The sequence below is a fragment of the Corylus avellana genome, chromosome ca11 (assembly GCF_901000735.1).
Source record: "Corylus avellana chromosome ca11, CavTom2PMs-1.0".
Lineage (NCBI taxonomy): Eukaryota > Viridiplantae > Streptophyta > Magnoliopsida > Fagales > Betulaceae > Corylus > Corylus avellana.
In genome coordinates, this window is record NC_081551.1 from 21,042,189 (window position 1) to 21,056,669 (window position 14,481).

The window sequence follows — 14,481 nt, forward strand, 5'->3', positions numbered from 1 at the left end:
GTAAAAGGGCACATGATCCAAGTTGATAGCAAATGGCACTTTAACCCCTAAAATTTTGATGGGTAAAATGTAAAAGTTTTATTGGATTCTAGCATCTCTTTTTTTTGTGCAAAAATTAACGGTGATAATTCCGACAATGATAGATAACTGATTTTTTTTTTTTTTTTTTTTTTGGGCCGTTAATTTTTGTATAGGAAGATCTCCAATGATGTTTTCACTGAAGTAAGCCAAACACTGGTAATGGCACCTTACCATCTTGTTCCTAGATACCCCGAAAAAAATAAAAAACAACAATATCTTTCATCCTACGCTTACTATCTTGTTCTTCTGAAGGGCAATTTCAGCAAAAATCTTTGTAAACATAGGTTGAAAATCACATATGCTTTAGATATGATCAGATGCCATGACCAAATGTCACGGGTGACAACAAAAAATGTGCAGCCAGGAGTTGGACAATGAACAGTGGTTAATTCGGACAATGCCACCCGCAATACTCTTTCAAATGAAGAGGTCAAAAGGGTTCACATATTCACTGCACAAGTATTTAGCTAGTGGTATCCTTGTTCTCCGGCAGGGCTGCCTTAATAAAATCCAAAATAACTGAGGCTAATTTAGCTTGATGTGAAGTGTAACCATGATTAGCTCCTTCTATAATATGTAATTTGTGGTTCGGTATGATCTTGGCAAACTCTAACGCATCTTGAACTGGGACGATAACATCAGCAGATCCATGGACTGACAAGACCCTGTATAAACAATACTGGTGAGTCTATAGCAACCTAAAAGGTATATGCATAGTGTGATTGGTGAATTGCTGCAGTTATACAGATATGATTAGCATCAGTCAGCAGCAAGAAAAATTACAGCAGTTCTAGTAGAATGTTTGCAATCATGAATAATCACGAAGAATGTTCTATATTACTATGGTTTCACAATAATATGTTAAGAATATTGCATCATGTTTCATCAGACCTGATAGACTTGGTCAACCAAGAAATGAAAGCAAAATGTCAGATGAATTTTTTCTTCACCTGCACTCTTTGTCAATCTGAAGACATGCTTCATGCATATTTGTACTTAAGCGATCCATTAAACCTTCCTCAGTCACACGGTAATTAACAACTCCTACAAAGCATAAAAATATAGGTCTGGTTACGATTTTAAGTCACTTACACCAGTGACAATTAATTTTCTCTTCCAAAATTCAAATGAAAGAAAATAAGCAGTTTAAGATGTAGTGCTACAATTGATAATGGATTTATGCTCAATCAAAAAGCCTCGGAGAAGCGAAGAAGAAACTTGGGCAAAGGCCAAAACGTTGAGGTAGAAAAGCATGTGAAAACAAGTACTCACCAAACTGAAAGATTTCAGATCCTCAAGCATACATGACCGTGTTGGACATAAACTAACAGATTACCTTTTTTATTCTTGACTTCAAGAATTCCAACCTCCTTGATTCTTTGCATAAAGTCTTTCCCCAGGCGTTCTTCAATGCCTTTTGACAAATCATAACGGCCAGAAACATTGACAACCGTGTGGATCTCATGATATTTTGAAGCATACAGTAGTACCACATTGCCTCCTGCAATTACATTTTCAGCACTACATGAGAGGAAATTACACCTAAAAGAAGACATTATTTAATGAAGGCAACAGACCTTCAAAAGAAAACTAGGGGTAGACATACTAACACAAAAATGAAAGGCGGACAAGTTTTGGGGCAAATACTAGGCAACTTATTTACGTAATGAGTAGGGATTTTGTTGTTCAAGAATTGTGGATGCAATTTCATACTGAATTTGAGTCTCAAGACAATAAATTCCAAATCTCTCATTTTTCTGTGTGAATCTTAGAATATATTTCGAATTCTACACCAAATTTTTTATCTGTGCATTTGGGAAGATGAAGTAGCTAGACATTATTCACATTTCCAACTATGGCGATATTCCACAAGCAGAAGCTAGAGCACAATTATCACCGCGTATGAACAACAGCAGCACACTGACAACCACTAAGCCCCCCAACCCAATGATAGTACCCCCCAAGACATTCTCCCATAATAGCCGGCAGCTGGCTTCCACTATCACTAGTAACATAACTGTTCTAGAAAGAGGACAGCATTTAGAGGAAACATTTGTCCTGGATGTGGTTTCCAAACAACGTAGTCTCAAAAATGATGAGAGTGAGTGTGAGAGAGAGAAAGTAGAAGATGGTGGTGATGACAAAGATGATGATGACAAGTGGGGATGATGATAAGCTCTCTTCTAGTCCTACGTAATCACCAAGGAGGCAAACCATGTATAAACTTGTTCTTTCTTATAAGTAAAAGTTCATATGTTGACTATGTCAAATAATCCAACATACCTTTACTATGCCCAATGATTGCACTTATTATACGGTTTGCTCCAGAGAAATGTTGGATTACGGCATGTAAGTCATCAGCCTCTCTCCAGTAGTTACCGTACTGAAATGAACCTTCACTTTCACTGAAAAGGCATGATAGAACACTATATCAACATGAAAAGCAGTGTGCAGGGTGAGAAGTACCATGACTGACATTCAAAACTAGACCATATACCACATGTTTAAGTCACAAAAGAAGAACATGATAGAGATGGAGGAACAAGCACATACCAAAAATATAAATGCAGTTATTCTTTCCACAATTGCAATCTTATCTCTTTCTTTCTTAGCTTTTCTTTCCCAGAAAATCAAATGCAATCTTTTCTTCTCCATTAAATCCTAATGAAGAGATGTCAAAATTCCAAAAATACCTCACTTTTTTAGGAAAAAAAAAAAAAAAAGAGAAAAAAATTGCAAGGATTTAGGCGTTGGTCAAGATTTAAAGAAATTTGCAAAAATATTCACACCTGAATCTTTGAAATATATATATTCTATAAAAAAAAAAAAGGGTATTTTGGAAATTTTGATAGGATTTAACGAAAAATCTTAACGGATGAGTGAAATTGAAAGATGGATACACTAAATTGACACTTTTTTAAAATTTAAGGGTATAATTGCAAAAGTGGTGAAAGATCAGGAATAATCAGTGACGTTTTCCCTTTTTTATATCAAAGTACTAAAGCATCCACCATTACAAGTTATATGTCTTCTTTTACTAAAAAGTAGCTATGGTGTGTTGCGGACACCACATAAAAATATGTAAACACTATCTGTAAACAACTACAAGATAAAAGTACTACAAGAAAATAAATCTTTATAAAAGCATAAAATCTTATACATTTACATTCTGTAATTCTACCAGCTTACCCATTTCCAGCAAAGTCAAAACGAAAGGCACTGATTCTCTCATTTTCCAATGCAAAAGCAAGGTTCACCATAGTATTGTTTTCCTGGACGTGGAAAAACATAAATCTAAAACTTTTCCCCCCCAGAAAAATGACAATTTATGATGAATGCATATGCATACATAAAATATACATGTATTTACATAGTAAATCCAACAATCCAAATATTGCGAAAAAAAATAACAAGAATAAACAACCACAAAGCATAGTTGATTTTTGCAAGACATTAAGTATGAGAGTAATTAATCAATTTTTTTTTATAAGTAACAAACCAATCTCATTGAAAGAGAGTATTTAATCAAATTGAAAAGAGGAAAAATTAAAGAAAATACAAAGAAACAAAAAGGAACCATTATGCACATTAGAAACACCAACCTTCGTGGACCAGAAACCGTGGCATAAGATTACAATCTCCGGAGATTCAGTTTCATGCAATACGCCCACAAGTTTTTCACCATGTTTGTTTGGTATTATGACTTTACGCTGAACCACTGAAGCAGTGTAATACATAAATCAGTAACAAATTTGTGGGCTGAAATACACCTTTAGTCCTTGAATTTGACATAAGTTTAAACTTTCCTCCTCGAGATTTAAAAATTTCAATGTCGTCCATTGATAATTTAAAAGGCATTAATCCCGTCCTTCCTTCCATCCATTGAGCATGTCACAGCAAGTTATAACCATGGACAAATCAACCTTCCTTTAGCCACTTATTAATGGCTAACGGGCGTTGTTCAGGAACAAAATTGGAATTTCTCAAATTCTGGTCACAAAAATGAAATCCTACTAATTCTCCACAAACCCACATCAGATTCAATTCATAGAACCTTGTACGAAACACAAATACCATCACAAATAGTTAATCATTAATCTGTGGGTGTCTCATTAAGCTCATTTGCTTTGAGCTGCATCTTTACCATCGTAAAGATTCTTGCATCAAAACCATTGGACACAGCTATTGCTATCGCATATAGTACATCTTCTATCCTCTACAGCTATACCTATGCCATAATTCGCTAATGGGTCGTGCTCAATTTCACGGTTTGTTTCTGATACACAAACATGATAAGCGGCTCAGAGCCAAAACAAAGTAATCCCATTCACACACACACGGGGGCATACATGCATTACGACGCATAGATACATTATACATGCATACATAGATGTGTATGACTGAGATGATAAATTTGGTTACCTGGGTTGTTGGCAGCCTGGGCCATTGTTAAGGTTCTCCTGGAACTTTGATTGCCCGAGGAGATGATGCACACCTGGTGAAACAAATTTCTTGGTGAAGGGTGTTTTCTGAAAATTAGCGAATTTGGGAGAACTGCACGGGAATTATACACAAGGGCTTCCATTCCAATGCAATAGAGGGTAACTTACGGCCTTTGCTGCTCACACGTCTCCGATTCCAAGAGTCTTGGTCAGAGTCTCAGACTAGAATCTCCGCTTTGTTTGGACCCACCAATGACAGATAAATAAATTGAACAAATTTTGAGGATAAATGCAAAATTGGTCGTCGTGATATAACAAATAATTTATAAGTTCATATAGTAGCCTAAGAGCATGTTTAAAATTGCGTTTGAAAGTCTTAAAAGTGCTTTTAACACTCAAAAAGCCCGTTTGAAGAAAAAAATACTTGTTTGATAAAAAAATTAAAAGCGCTTTTAAAGGTCTAAAAAACTTAAAAATGATCAAAACGCACTTTTGGCAAACGCTTAAAAATGAAGCTTTTGCTCAAAAGCTCTTTTTAACTTAAAACCCTATTTCTCAAACGCAATCTCAAACATGCTCTAAATTATAAATCATTACCTGTGGTATAAAAAATCACAGTCTATTACCTTAAATCAATTTTTATTAAGTAACTTAACAAAATTCATTATTTTGTCACATCATACTCAATAAAAACGCGACACGTGTTATTATGAATTTCTAACTAGAATTTTCTACATCATTTTATGACATCAACTAAGATTACATATCGGCCCTCACTCCATGTCATAACCGAAAATTAACCTATTATCATACTGCTACAGAAATCATACTGTTGCTAATCTGCCCTTCAATTTTCACTATTACTCAGTACATGCAGGATGGCCACATCAATCGTTTCTGCTGCTAATCTGCAGAGCAGTTTCCCCTTGAGCGAGTTTTGCTTCGACAAACTTCTTAAAAGAAGAGACATGGCAACAATATCTTTCTCCCAACACTATCTTGTTTTTCTAAAGGGCAACTTCAGCTAAAAGCTTTGTAAACGTGGGTTGAAAATCACAGATGCTTTAGATATGATCAGATGCAATGACCAAATGTCACGGGTGACCACTAAAAAAAACGTGTGGCCTGTAGTTGGAAATTGAACAGCAGTTGCTTCGAAGAATGCCACAATCCTCTTTCACGCGAAGAGGTCAAAAGGGTTCATATTATGAAGCTCTTAACAGTTAAGGCAACAGAGCATGATTCAAGAACATAATTAACTTGTCAGCTGATAATAGAACTAGCAAATAGCTTGCATCAACAAGACGATGAGGTGATCAACATCAGAAACACTAAGCTCCACCGCACAAGGTTGGAAAGCTCAATATCTGTAAAATCTGCTATTGTCTTCATATCATTCTAGATATGCTTGAACGCACAGAAGTATTTAGATAGTGGTATCCTTGTTCTCCTGGAGAGATGCCTTTATAAAATCCAAAACAACTGAGGCTAATTCAGCTTGATGTGAAGTGTAACAATGATCAGCTCCTTCTATAATATGTAATTTGTGGTTCGGTATGATCTTGGCAAACTCGAATGCGTCTTGAACTGGGATGACTTCATCAGCAGATCCATGGATGGTGAAGACCCTGTATAAACAATACTGGTGAGTCTATACAGTACAAATACCATATATCAATAACAACCTAAAATGCATATGCATAGCGTGATTGGTGAATTGCTGCAGTTATACAGATAATGATTAGCAGCAGAGTCAGCTGTAAAAAAGATTACCTCAATTTTAGGTGTATAAAAACAACCAATTTCTTTATACACACAAAAAAATAAACGCAGCATCAAAATTAAAACATTCTACAAGGTAAGGAAAGTCCCTAGCTAGTAGGGAAAGCAAAAAAGAACAGGTACAGGCTTACAGCCCAATATTGAGGTAAACAGTTTGTTCCCAAAATCTACTTAATATTTAGGGTTAAATACATTTGACCCCTTGTGGTTTAACAACTTTATTTTTTGCCCCCTAGTTTTTAGTTTTTATCACAGGTAGTACCTCGGTTATTCATAAAGACGGAGATATCTACGTCAGCAGCCCTAAAAACTCAACACGTGTTCATATACCCAGTTAAAAATAATAAATAAATAATAATAATTTTTTTAAAACTCAACACGTGGCTTGGCCGAAACCACGCCAGGCCCAATGGGGGTGGCTCAATAGCCTTGGGCCTTGGGGGTGGTTTTGGCCACCAAAACCACCCCCATTTTGCAACTTGGGGGTGGTACCCCCTTTTCCAAACAAAATTTTTCTTTTTTTTAAAAAACAAAATTTAATTTAATTTAATGTTTTTAATTTTTTTTTTAAAAAAATATTTTTTTATTTTTAATTAGGTACATGGACACGTGTCGAGTTTTTAGGGGCGTTGAAGTGGATTTTCGTCAAACTTTGGACGGAAGTTAGACGAAGGTATCATTTCCGTCTTTATAAATAACCGAGGTACCACCGGTAATAAAAACTAAAACTTACGAGACAAAAAATAAAGTTGTTAAACCACAAGGGGCAAAATAGTATTTAACCCTAATATTTAAGAAGAGTATTAGACTTTTCAGTGATCTATTCTCACCCTCGACTAATGCAAGGGGCAAGACACAAATATTTCTTTAATTTAATTTTATTTAGGACTAATAATTGGGTTATTAGTATTCAATTTTCAAGAGTCAAGTGTGTTTTTTGTAATTCAATAAATAGGTGTTGCCCTAGATTAGGGTTTAGTCATTAGTCTATTCAAGTGTGTTTTGTACTCCATTGAAAGCAGACTTTGATGGAATAAAAATATATGGAATTGATACTCCTCTGTTTTTCTCTCCTCCCTAGCTTCTTTTTTCTCTCCCCTTAAGCTTCATTCTTTCTCCCCCTTTTAACAACTTTCCTTCTCCCTTCCCCTGTTTTAACTTCTTTCTCCTCTCTTTTCCCAACTTTCACTATGTGATTCTTGTGATTCTTGTTTAAAGCCAAACCTGATCGTTTCATACCGCCTCGCACAGAGTGTCTTTGATTTTGCACGACGCCTGCCATCTTTTTCACTGCCTCCATCAGCCAACACCGCTGCTGCATCATCTGACTCCCAGTTGCCGCTCGACCATACCATCGTCCCCTTCAGTCGCCACCATCAGCCCACGTTATTGCCGCAGCATCAGACTCCCAGTTGCGCACGGACCTTTGGTCCTCTGTTTCATGCGTGTTTTACTGAGACATGTTCTGGTCTTTGTTTCACATAAAGACTATTCCACCTCATACATTTCTGGCCCATATTATAAAAAGAGAGAGAGATAAGTTTTGGACGCTTGCTGCTTAGACAACATGTCAACTTGTTCAAAGGCTTGGTCGACCAAGATGATAAACAATAGTCCGATAGTAAATCCCAAGAGGGTTGGTCGATGCCTCAGTCGACCATGGTAGTGAAATCGCATATTTTTCCTTGAAAACCTAGTTTCTCGATTGACCGAACTTAAGGCTTGATCAACAGAGACCCACTGCTGAGTGTTTTAAACTTAACCGACTTTGACCTAAAACCTTGATTTTTCCTCTCTCTATATAAGCATATCATACCAAGACTTCCAAACAGCAAGAGAGGCAGTTTGTCAATTGTTTTGGCGAGGTTTATTATTGTTCTTGAGCCTAAACATGTCAAAATATTCTCCTAGTTTCTTCTTAACCTTTCAAACGATAGAATAGCCCGCAACTACCAGAGTTCCGGTTTTGAAGCAAACAAGGTTCATTCATGAAGGTGTTCCATATAGAAGAAGGCTAGGGGTTCTGGAGCCACTGCGATGGGAGGTGAACGCGTCGTTTACCAGAGTTGCAAATTGGGTCTTCAAAGTTACAAAAGTTTTGTAAGTAAGACCATATGTAACATAAGTCTTTTATAATGAATTCCTTTAGAGTTGAGAGTTGGCTGGCTCCCGGAGTAGTTTTACTTTTGAAGAGTTCTTCAAAAGGTTACTACTTCGTTACCAAAATCTCTGTGTTTATTTATTTTATAGCTTTCTTGATTTTGGTATCGATATTTGTGGTTGGATTGAAAGTTGATAACTTTATTAATCTTGATTGTTGTTAAGATTGAGATATTCATTGTTTGTTACAACTTGGAGTATAAATCTGAAATTTCAGATTTGGCTAGCTAATCATAAATCTGATAATTACTGCCTGAAATTGGGGCAATTAACAAAAAAATGGTTTAAACTTCATGGGCCATCAGGCTTTCCTCAATCGTCTCGAAAGACAATAATTGCTAGCAGAATGTTTGCAATCATGAACCATCAGGAAGAAATGTTCTATATAACCATGTTTTCACAATAATATGTTAAGAATCATCATGTTTCATAACACATGATAAACTTGGTCAACCAAGAAATGAAAGAACAAGTAAAAGCAAAATGTTAGACAATTTTTTTCCTCACCTGCACTCTTTGGGAATCTGAAGACATGCTTCATGCATATTTGTACGTAAGCGATCCATTAAACTTTCCTCAGTCACACGGTAATTAACACCTCCTACAAAGTATCAAAATATAGGCCATGTTATAATTGTAAGTCACTTACACCAGTAACAATTAATTTTCTCTTCCAAAATTCAAATGAAAGAAAACAATCAGTTTAAGATGTAGTGCTACAATTAATAATGGATTTATGCTCAATCCAAAAGTATCTGAGAAGTGAACAAGAAACTTGGGCAAAGGCCAAAATGTTGAGGCAGAAAAGGATGTGAAAACAAGTACTCACCAAACTGAAACATTTCAGATCCTCAAGCATACATGACCGTGTTGAACATAAACTAACAGGTTACCTTTTTGATCCTTAATGTCAAAAAATCCATCCTCCTTGATTTTTTGCATAAAGTCTTTCCCGAAGCGTTCTTCAATGCCTTTCGTCAGATCATAACGTCCAGAAACATTGACAACTGTGTCGATATCATGATATTTTGAAGCATACAGTAGTACCACATTGCCTCCTGCAATTACATTTGTTCAGCACTTACATGAGACGAAATTACACCTAAAAAACACATTATTTAATGAAGGCAACAGACCTTTAAAAGAAATATAGGGGTAAACATACTAACACAAAAATGAAAGGTGGACAAGCTTTGGGGCAAAGGCTAGGCTATGTATTTACGTAGAGATTTCTTGTTCAAGGGTTGTGGATGCCATTTCATACAGAATTTGAATATAAAGAAAATAAATTCCAAATATCTCATTTTTCTGTGTGAATCTCCGAATTTGAATTCTACACCAAAACTTTGATGTGTGCATTTGGGAAGATGAAGTAGCTAGACATTATTCACATTTCCTACTATGGAGATATTCCACAAGAACAAACTAAAGCACAATTATCGCTGTGTGTATGAACAGCAGCAGCACGCTGCAACAAACACCACATCCACACTCATTTCCTCCATAACAGCCAGACTGCTGCTTCCATTATCACTAGTAATATAACTGTTCTAGAAAGAGGGAAGCGTTTAGAGGAAACATTTGTCCGGGGTGTAGGTTCCATCCAAGCAACAATCTCAAAAATGATGAGAGATATAGAGAGAGAGAGAGCTCTTGCTTTGAAACCAAGAGACTCGCAAATGCAACTAAGGCACAAAAAACATAAAGATAGAAGAAGATGGTGTGGTGATGACAGTGATAATGATGACAAGTGGGGACAAACCATCTATAAACTTGTTCTTTCTTATCAGTAAACCTGCATATGTTGACTATGTCTGATAATCCAACATACCTTTACTATGCCCAAGGATTGCACTTATTATACGGTTTGCACCAGAGAAGTGTTTGACTACAGCATGTAAGTCATCAGCCTCTTTACAGTAGTTACCAAACTCAAATGAACCTTCACTTTCACTGAAAAAGCATGATACAACACTAAATCAGCATGAAGGGCAGTGTGTAGGGTGAGAACTCCCATGACTGACATTCAAAACTAGACCATATACCACATGTTTAAGTCACAGAAGAAAACATGATAGAGATGGAGAACAAAAATATAAATGCAGTCATTCTTTCCACAATTGCAATCTCATCTCTTTCTTTCTTAGCTTTTCTTTTCCTAGAAATCAACTGCAATCTTACTGTGTAGTGCATGGGCCTTAAAATTTCTTGCCAATAGAGTATGCCCTTATAAGTCCGAAAAGGTTTCTCTCCCATTAAGAACCATGGCAAGAATTTGACTAAAAATCGTCACTAAACAAAGAAGCTACAATAACAAATTCAAAATAGATAAATCAGTGAAATGCTAAAATACAACCCTACAAAAAGTTTCACATTCGTACTCAACCAAGAGAAAATGGCTTCTCATTTGGTCAGGATTTTTCCTGTACTCGTATCAAAGAGCACAGATAACCACGGCACTAGAACTGTAGGATTAAAATAATTCTACCCCAACCAAAATCTTATAGTCTAACTTTTAAAACAAATCATTGCATTAAGACTAACGAATTCCAAGTTTAGGGATTTTTTATGATTCCATTCAGCAACCCATAGACTGACTAGATAAAATTATGGCAGATGGCAAGGATGCAATTGCACATGATCTTAGATTATCTAGAGAAATTTATTTACTGCTAGATACTTTTGTGATTGATGAGACCAGCTAAGAATATCATTAACTGGAGTCTCAGAATTTGCATTTAGGTATTTTTATATCACAATATTAAAGCATTCACCATTATAAGTTATACGCCTTCTATTACTAAAGTAGTAGCTATGGTGTGTAGCCGACACTACGTAAAAATATGTACACACTATCTCCAAACAACAAGAAGATAAAAGTAATAAAACATCAGTAAAATTCATCCAAAAAAAAATAATACAAGATCAGAAATCTTTATAAAATCTATAAAATCTTACATTTACATTCTGTAAGTCTACCAGCTTACCCATTTCCAGCAAAGTCAAAACGGAAGGCACTGATTCTTTCATTTTCCAATGCAACAGCAAGGTTCACCATAATATTATCTCCCTGGACGTGGAAAAACAGAAATCTAAAACTTTCCCCCCACCCCCCCCCAAAAAAAGACAATTTATGATGAATGCATATACATACATAAAATTTACATAGTAAATCCAACAATCCAAATATTGTGGGGGGAAAAAAAAAGTATTAGAAAAAAAAAAAAAAGAAAAAAAAGAAACAGGAAATACAAAGAAACAAAAAAGATCCCTTATGCATATTAGAAACACCAACCTTCGAGGACCGATAACCGTGGCATATGATTACAATCTCCGGAGATTCAGTTTCATGCAATATGCCCACAAGTTTTTCACCATATTTGTTTGGTATTATGACTTTACGCTGAACCACTGAAACAGTGAAATACATAAATCAGTAATAAATTTTTGGGCTGAAAAATACTTTTAGTCCTTGAATTTGACCCAGTTTCAACTTTCCTCCTCGAAATTTAAAAATTTCAATTTAGTCCATGGATAATTCAGAAGGCATCCTTCCGTCCATCAATTGAGCATGCCATATCAAGTTATAACCATGGCAAAATCAACCTTCCTTTAGCCACTAATTAACGGCTAATAGACGTTGTTCAGGAACAAAATTGGAACTTTTCAAATGCCAGTCACAAAAATCAAATCCCACTGATTCTCCACAAACCCACATCAGATTCATTTCATAGAACCTTGTACGAAGCACAAATACATCACAAATTGTTAATCATTAATCTCTGGGTGACTGGGTGTATCATTAATTTCGTTTCTTACTCATTTGCATTGAGCTGCATCTTCACCATCGTAAAATTTCTTGCATCAAAACCATTGGTTACAGCTATAGCTATCGCATATAGTACACCCTTTATCATCTAAAGCCATACCTTTGCCATCATTCGTTAATGGGTCATGCTCAATTTCACGGTTTGTTTCTCATACACAGAATTGATCAGAGCCAAAACAAGACAGTAATCCCATTCACACACACACACACACAGGGGCATAAATGCATAGATACATACATAGATAGATGTGTATTACTGAGATGATGAATTTTGTTACCTGGGTTTTGTGCAGCCTGTGCCATCCTTAAGGTTCTCCTGGAACTTTGCTTGCCTGATGAGACGATGCACTCCTGGTGAAAAAAAATTCTTGGTGAAGGGGGTTTTCTGAAAATTAGCGAATTTGGGAGCACTAGATGGAAATTACACACAAGGGTTTCCATTTTTGAAGCGATAGAAGATAACTTACAGCCTTTGCTGCTCAGTGCTCACTACTCACTAGTCTCTGCTTCCACGAGTCTTAGCTCAGACTACAGCATCTCAGCTGTGCTCAGTGAGAGATAAATAAACACTTATAGGATTTTAATTATTTAATTATAACAATAATTAAGATTTTTTAAATATATGATATTATGTCTTAAAATTATAAAATACATTGTTTAAAATAGAATAATATACCACATTTTCATCTCAATATTCCACTACAATGTGATAATCACAAAAATCCTTAGATTTTTTTTAAATATATATTCAAAAGTTAATTAAAACTGTTACGTTAGAATCGTGATATAATTGTAAAATAAAATCCTAGTTTCTAGTACTACTCTTTGAAAAAAAATAATAATAATAATAATATTATATATTTGTACGTACTTTTTTGAACTTTATTATTTTATTTTGTGTTAATTTCTCATAGAAGTATAAGTAAGTTCAAAATTAAAGAACTATATTGATAGCATTATATCTTGGAAAAACTAAGAATTCATCTAAAATAATTTTAAGGAATTGGATAAATTGAATATAAAAATAAAATAAATTTTAAATTATATATTTGTCTTAAAGCTAGTTGGAATGAGATGTTAGTCTAGTATGAAAGTTATGTTTGTAAAAATTATATCAACTACAAGTCTACAACTAAATAATTAATTAGAATGACAAGACATGACCAACCATTCTTGCTAGAGAGGTGCATTGGAAGATTACTTGTTGCCTGTTTGGTTGCTTTTTAGAACCGTGAGAAATAAGATTAGCACCAAGACAAATGCAGAAGTTAAAAAGGTTGAATTAGAGTAAAGTTGAAAAATACATTTTTATCTTGCAATTATTGTTCAATAATGCTAATGTAATTTAGTAGTTATTAAAAAAATTCAAAATTCAAAATTGATTAAAACTATCATTTCAGCATTGTAAAATAAAAATATAATTTCTTTTAGCGTTACTCATGAATTAATAGTTAAATTGTTTCCAATGTTGTGGCATGAACATCATCTTGCAAAACCATCAACTCCTCTATTGCTGCTGTAAGTGATAGGAATAAGAAGACCATAAAGTCATTACCATTTTTTAAAAAATTAAAATTGCAATTGCTATTAGAGTACTATATAATTTTACTACAAGTTATTTACAAACGGACATAACAGTCCAAGTCAACCGTTAACACAATTAAATTTACATGTCAAAATTTTGTTTCTTAATTTCTTACTCATGTTTCCCAAGAGTTGGTTAGTAGAGACTATCAGATTATCTATATATCTCTGTAGGATAGTTAGAAGACAAAAATATAGTATATAGCATTATTCTTATGATAAAATAATTTTGTTTTTCATGTACTTTTGGCAACAACAAAAAAACACCGTACATAAACACTATGTTGGAGGATGTATGATATGTCCTTAATTATGTACTATGTTGGAGGATGTATGATATGTCCTTAATTCTTGAATACCACTTACCCAAGAAACCGATATAGATATACTCAACTCTCAAGTGCAGTTATTTAATGCCGACAGGAATTCTATTGTGATTTATGCTAAAGTCTAAGAGTCTGTTTGAAACTGCGTTTGAGTAATAGACTTTTTAAGTCAAAAATCATTTTTTAACAAAAGCTTTATTTTTAAGCTTTCGCCAAAAGTGCGTTTTGATCATTTTTAAAATAAAAAAGTCCAAAAAAAAAAAAAAAAATTTGAAAT

At 34.7% G+C, this 14,481-nt stretch overlaps 2 protein-coding genes across 5 annotated transcripts; both read right to left on the bottom strand.

Annotated features, from left to right (window-relative positions):
• Positions 1–366: 366 nt before the first annotated feature.
• Positions 367–4,767, bottom strand: LOC132165726 (uncharacterized). Of its 3 annotated transcripts, XM_059576400.1 has the most exons (8): positions 4,692–4,767; positions 4,504–4,576; positions 3,684–3,799; positions 3,271–3,353; positions 2,365–2,486; positions 1,418–1,582; positions 1,032–1,125; positions 367–746 (listed from the first exon to the last, which is right to left on the bottom strand). In XM_059576400.1, the coding sequence occupies exons 2-8, from the start codon at positions 4,526–4,528 to the stop codon at positions 545–547; spliced, it is 807 nt and encodes a 268-aa protein (XP_059432383.1). In that variant the 5' UTR covers positions 4,529–4,576; positions 4,692–4,767; the 3' UTR covers positions 367–544. The 3 variants fall into 3 exon arrangements, with proteins under 3 accessions (XP_059432383.1, XP_059432382.1, XP_059432384.1); XM_059576399.1 differs by lacking the exon at positions 4,692–4,767 and having other exon boundaries at positions 4,504–4,685; XM_059576401.1 differs by lacking the exons at positions 3,684–3,799; positions 4,692–4,767 and having other exon boundaries at positions 4,504–4,685.
• Positions 4,768–5,676: 909 nt separating this feature from the next.
• On the bottom strand, positions 5,677–12,839 carry LOC132164911 (putative uncharacterized protein YDL057W). 2 transcript variants are annotated; one of them, XM_059575427.1, is made up of 8 exons: positions 12,762–12,839; positions 12,573–12,645; positions 11,761–11,876; positions 11,453–11,535; positions 10,297–10,418; positions 9,359–9,523; positions 8,973–9,066; positions 5,677–6,151 (listed from the first exon to the last, which is right to left on the bottom strand). In XM_059575427.1, the coding sequence occupies exons 2-8, from the start codon at positions 12,595–12,597 to the stop codon at positions 5,950–5,952; spliced, it is 807 nt and encodes a 268-aa protein (XP_059431410.1). In that variant the 5' UTR covers positions 12,598–12,645; positions 12,762–12,839; the 3' UTR covers positions 5,677–5,949. The 2 variants fall into 2 exon arrangements, with proteins under 2 accessions (XP_059431410.1, XP_059431411.1); XM_059575428.1 differs by lacking the exons at positions 12,573–12,645; positions 12,762–12,839 and having other exon boundaries at positions 11,453–11,563; positions 11,761–11,850.
• Between the last annotated feature and the right edge of the window lie 1,642 nt (positions 12,840–14,481).

Coding starts and splice junctions, on each gene's coding strand:
- LOC132165726 (XM_059576399.1), bottom strand. CDS start 4,666: ATGGAAGCCCTTGTGTATAATTCCCGTGCAGTTCTCCCAAATTCGCTA. Junction 3,354..3,683: donor ACGGTTTCTGGTCCACGAAG/GTTGGTGTTTCT, acceptor TTCCACGTCCAG/GAAAACAATACTATGGTGAA. Junction 1,583..2,364: donor AATCATTGGGCATAGTAAAG/GTATGTTGGATT, acceptor ATGTAATTGCAG/GAGGCAATGTGGTACTACTG.
- LOC132164911 (XM_059575427.1), bottom strand. CDS start 12,597: ATGGCACAGGCTGCACAAAACCCAG. Junction 11,877..12,572: donor ACAGGCTGCACAAAACCCAG/GTAACAAAATTC, acceptor TCACTGTTTCAG/TGGTTCAGCGTAAAGTCATA. Junction 9,067..9,358: donor TGACATTAAGGATCAAAAAG/GTAACCTGTTAG, acceptor GATACTTTGTAG/GAGGTGTTAATTACCGTGTG.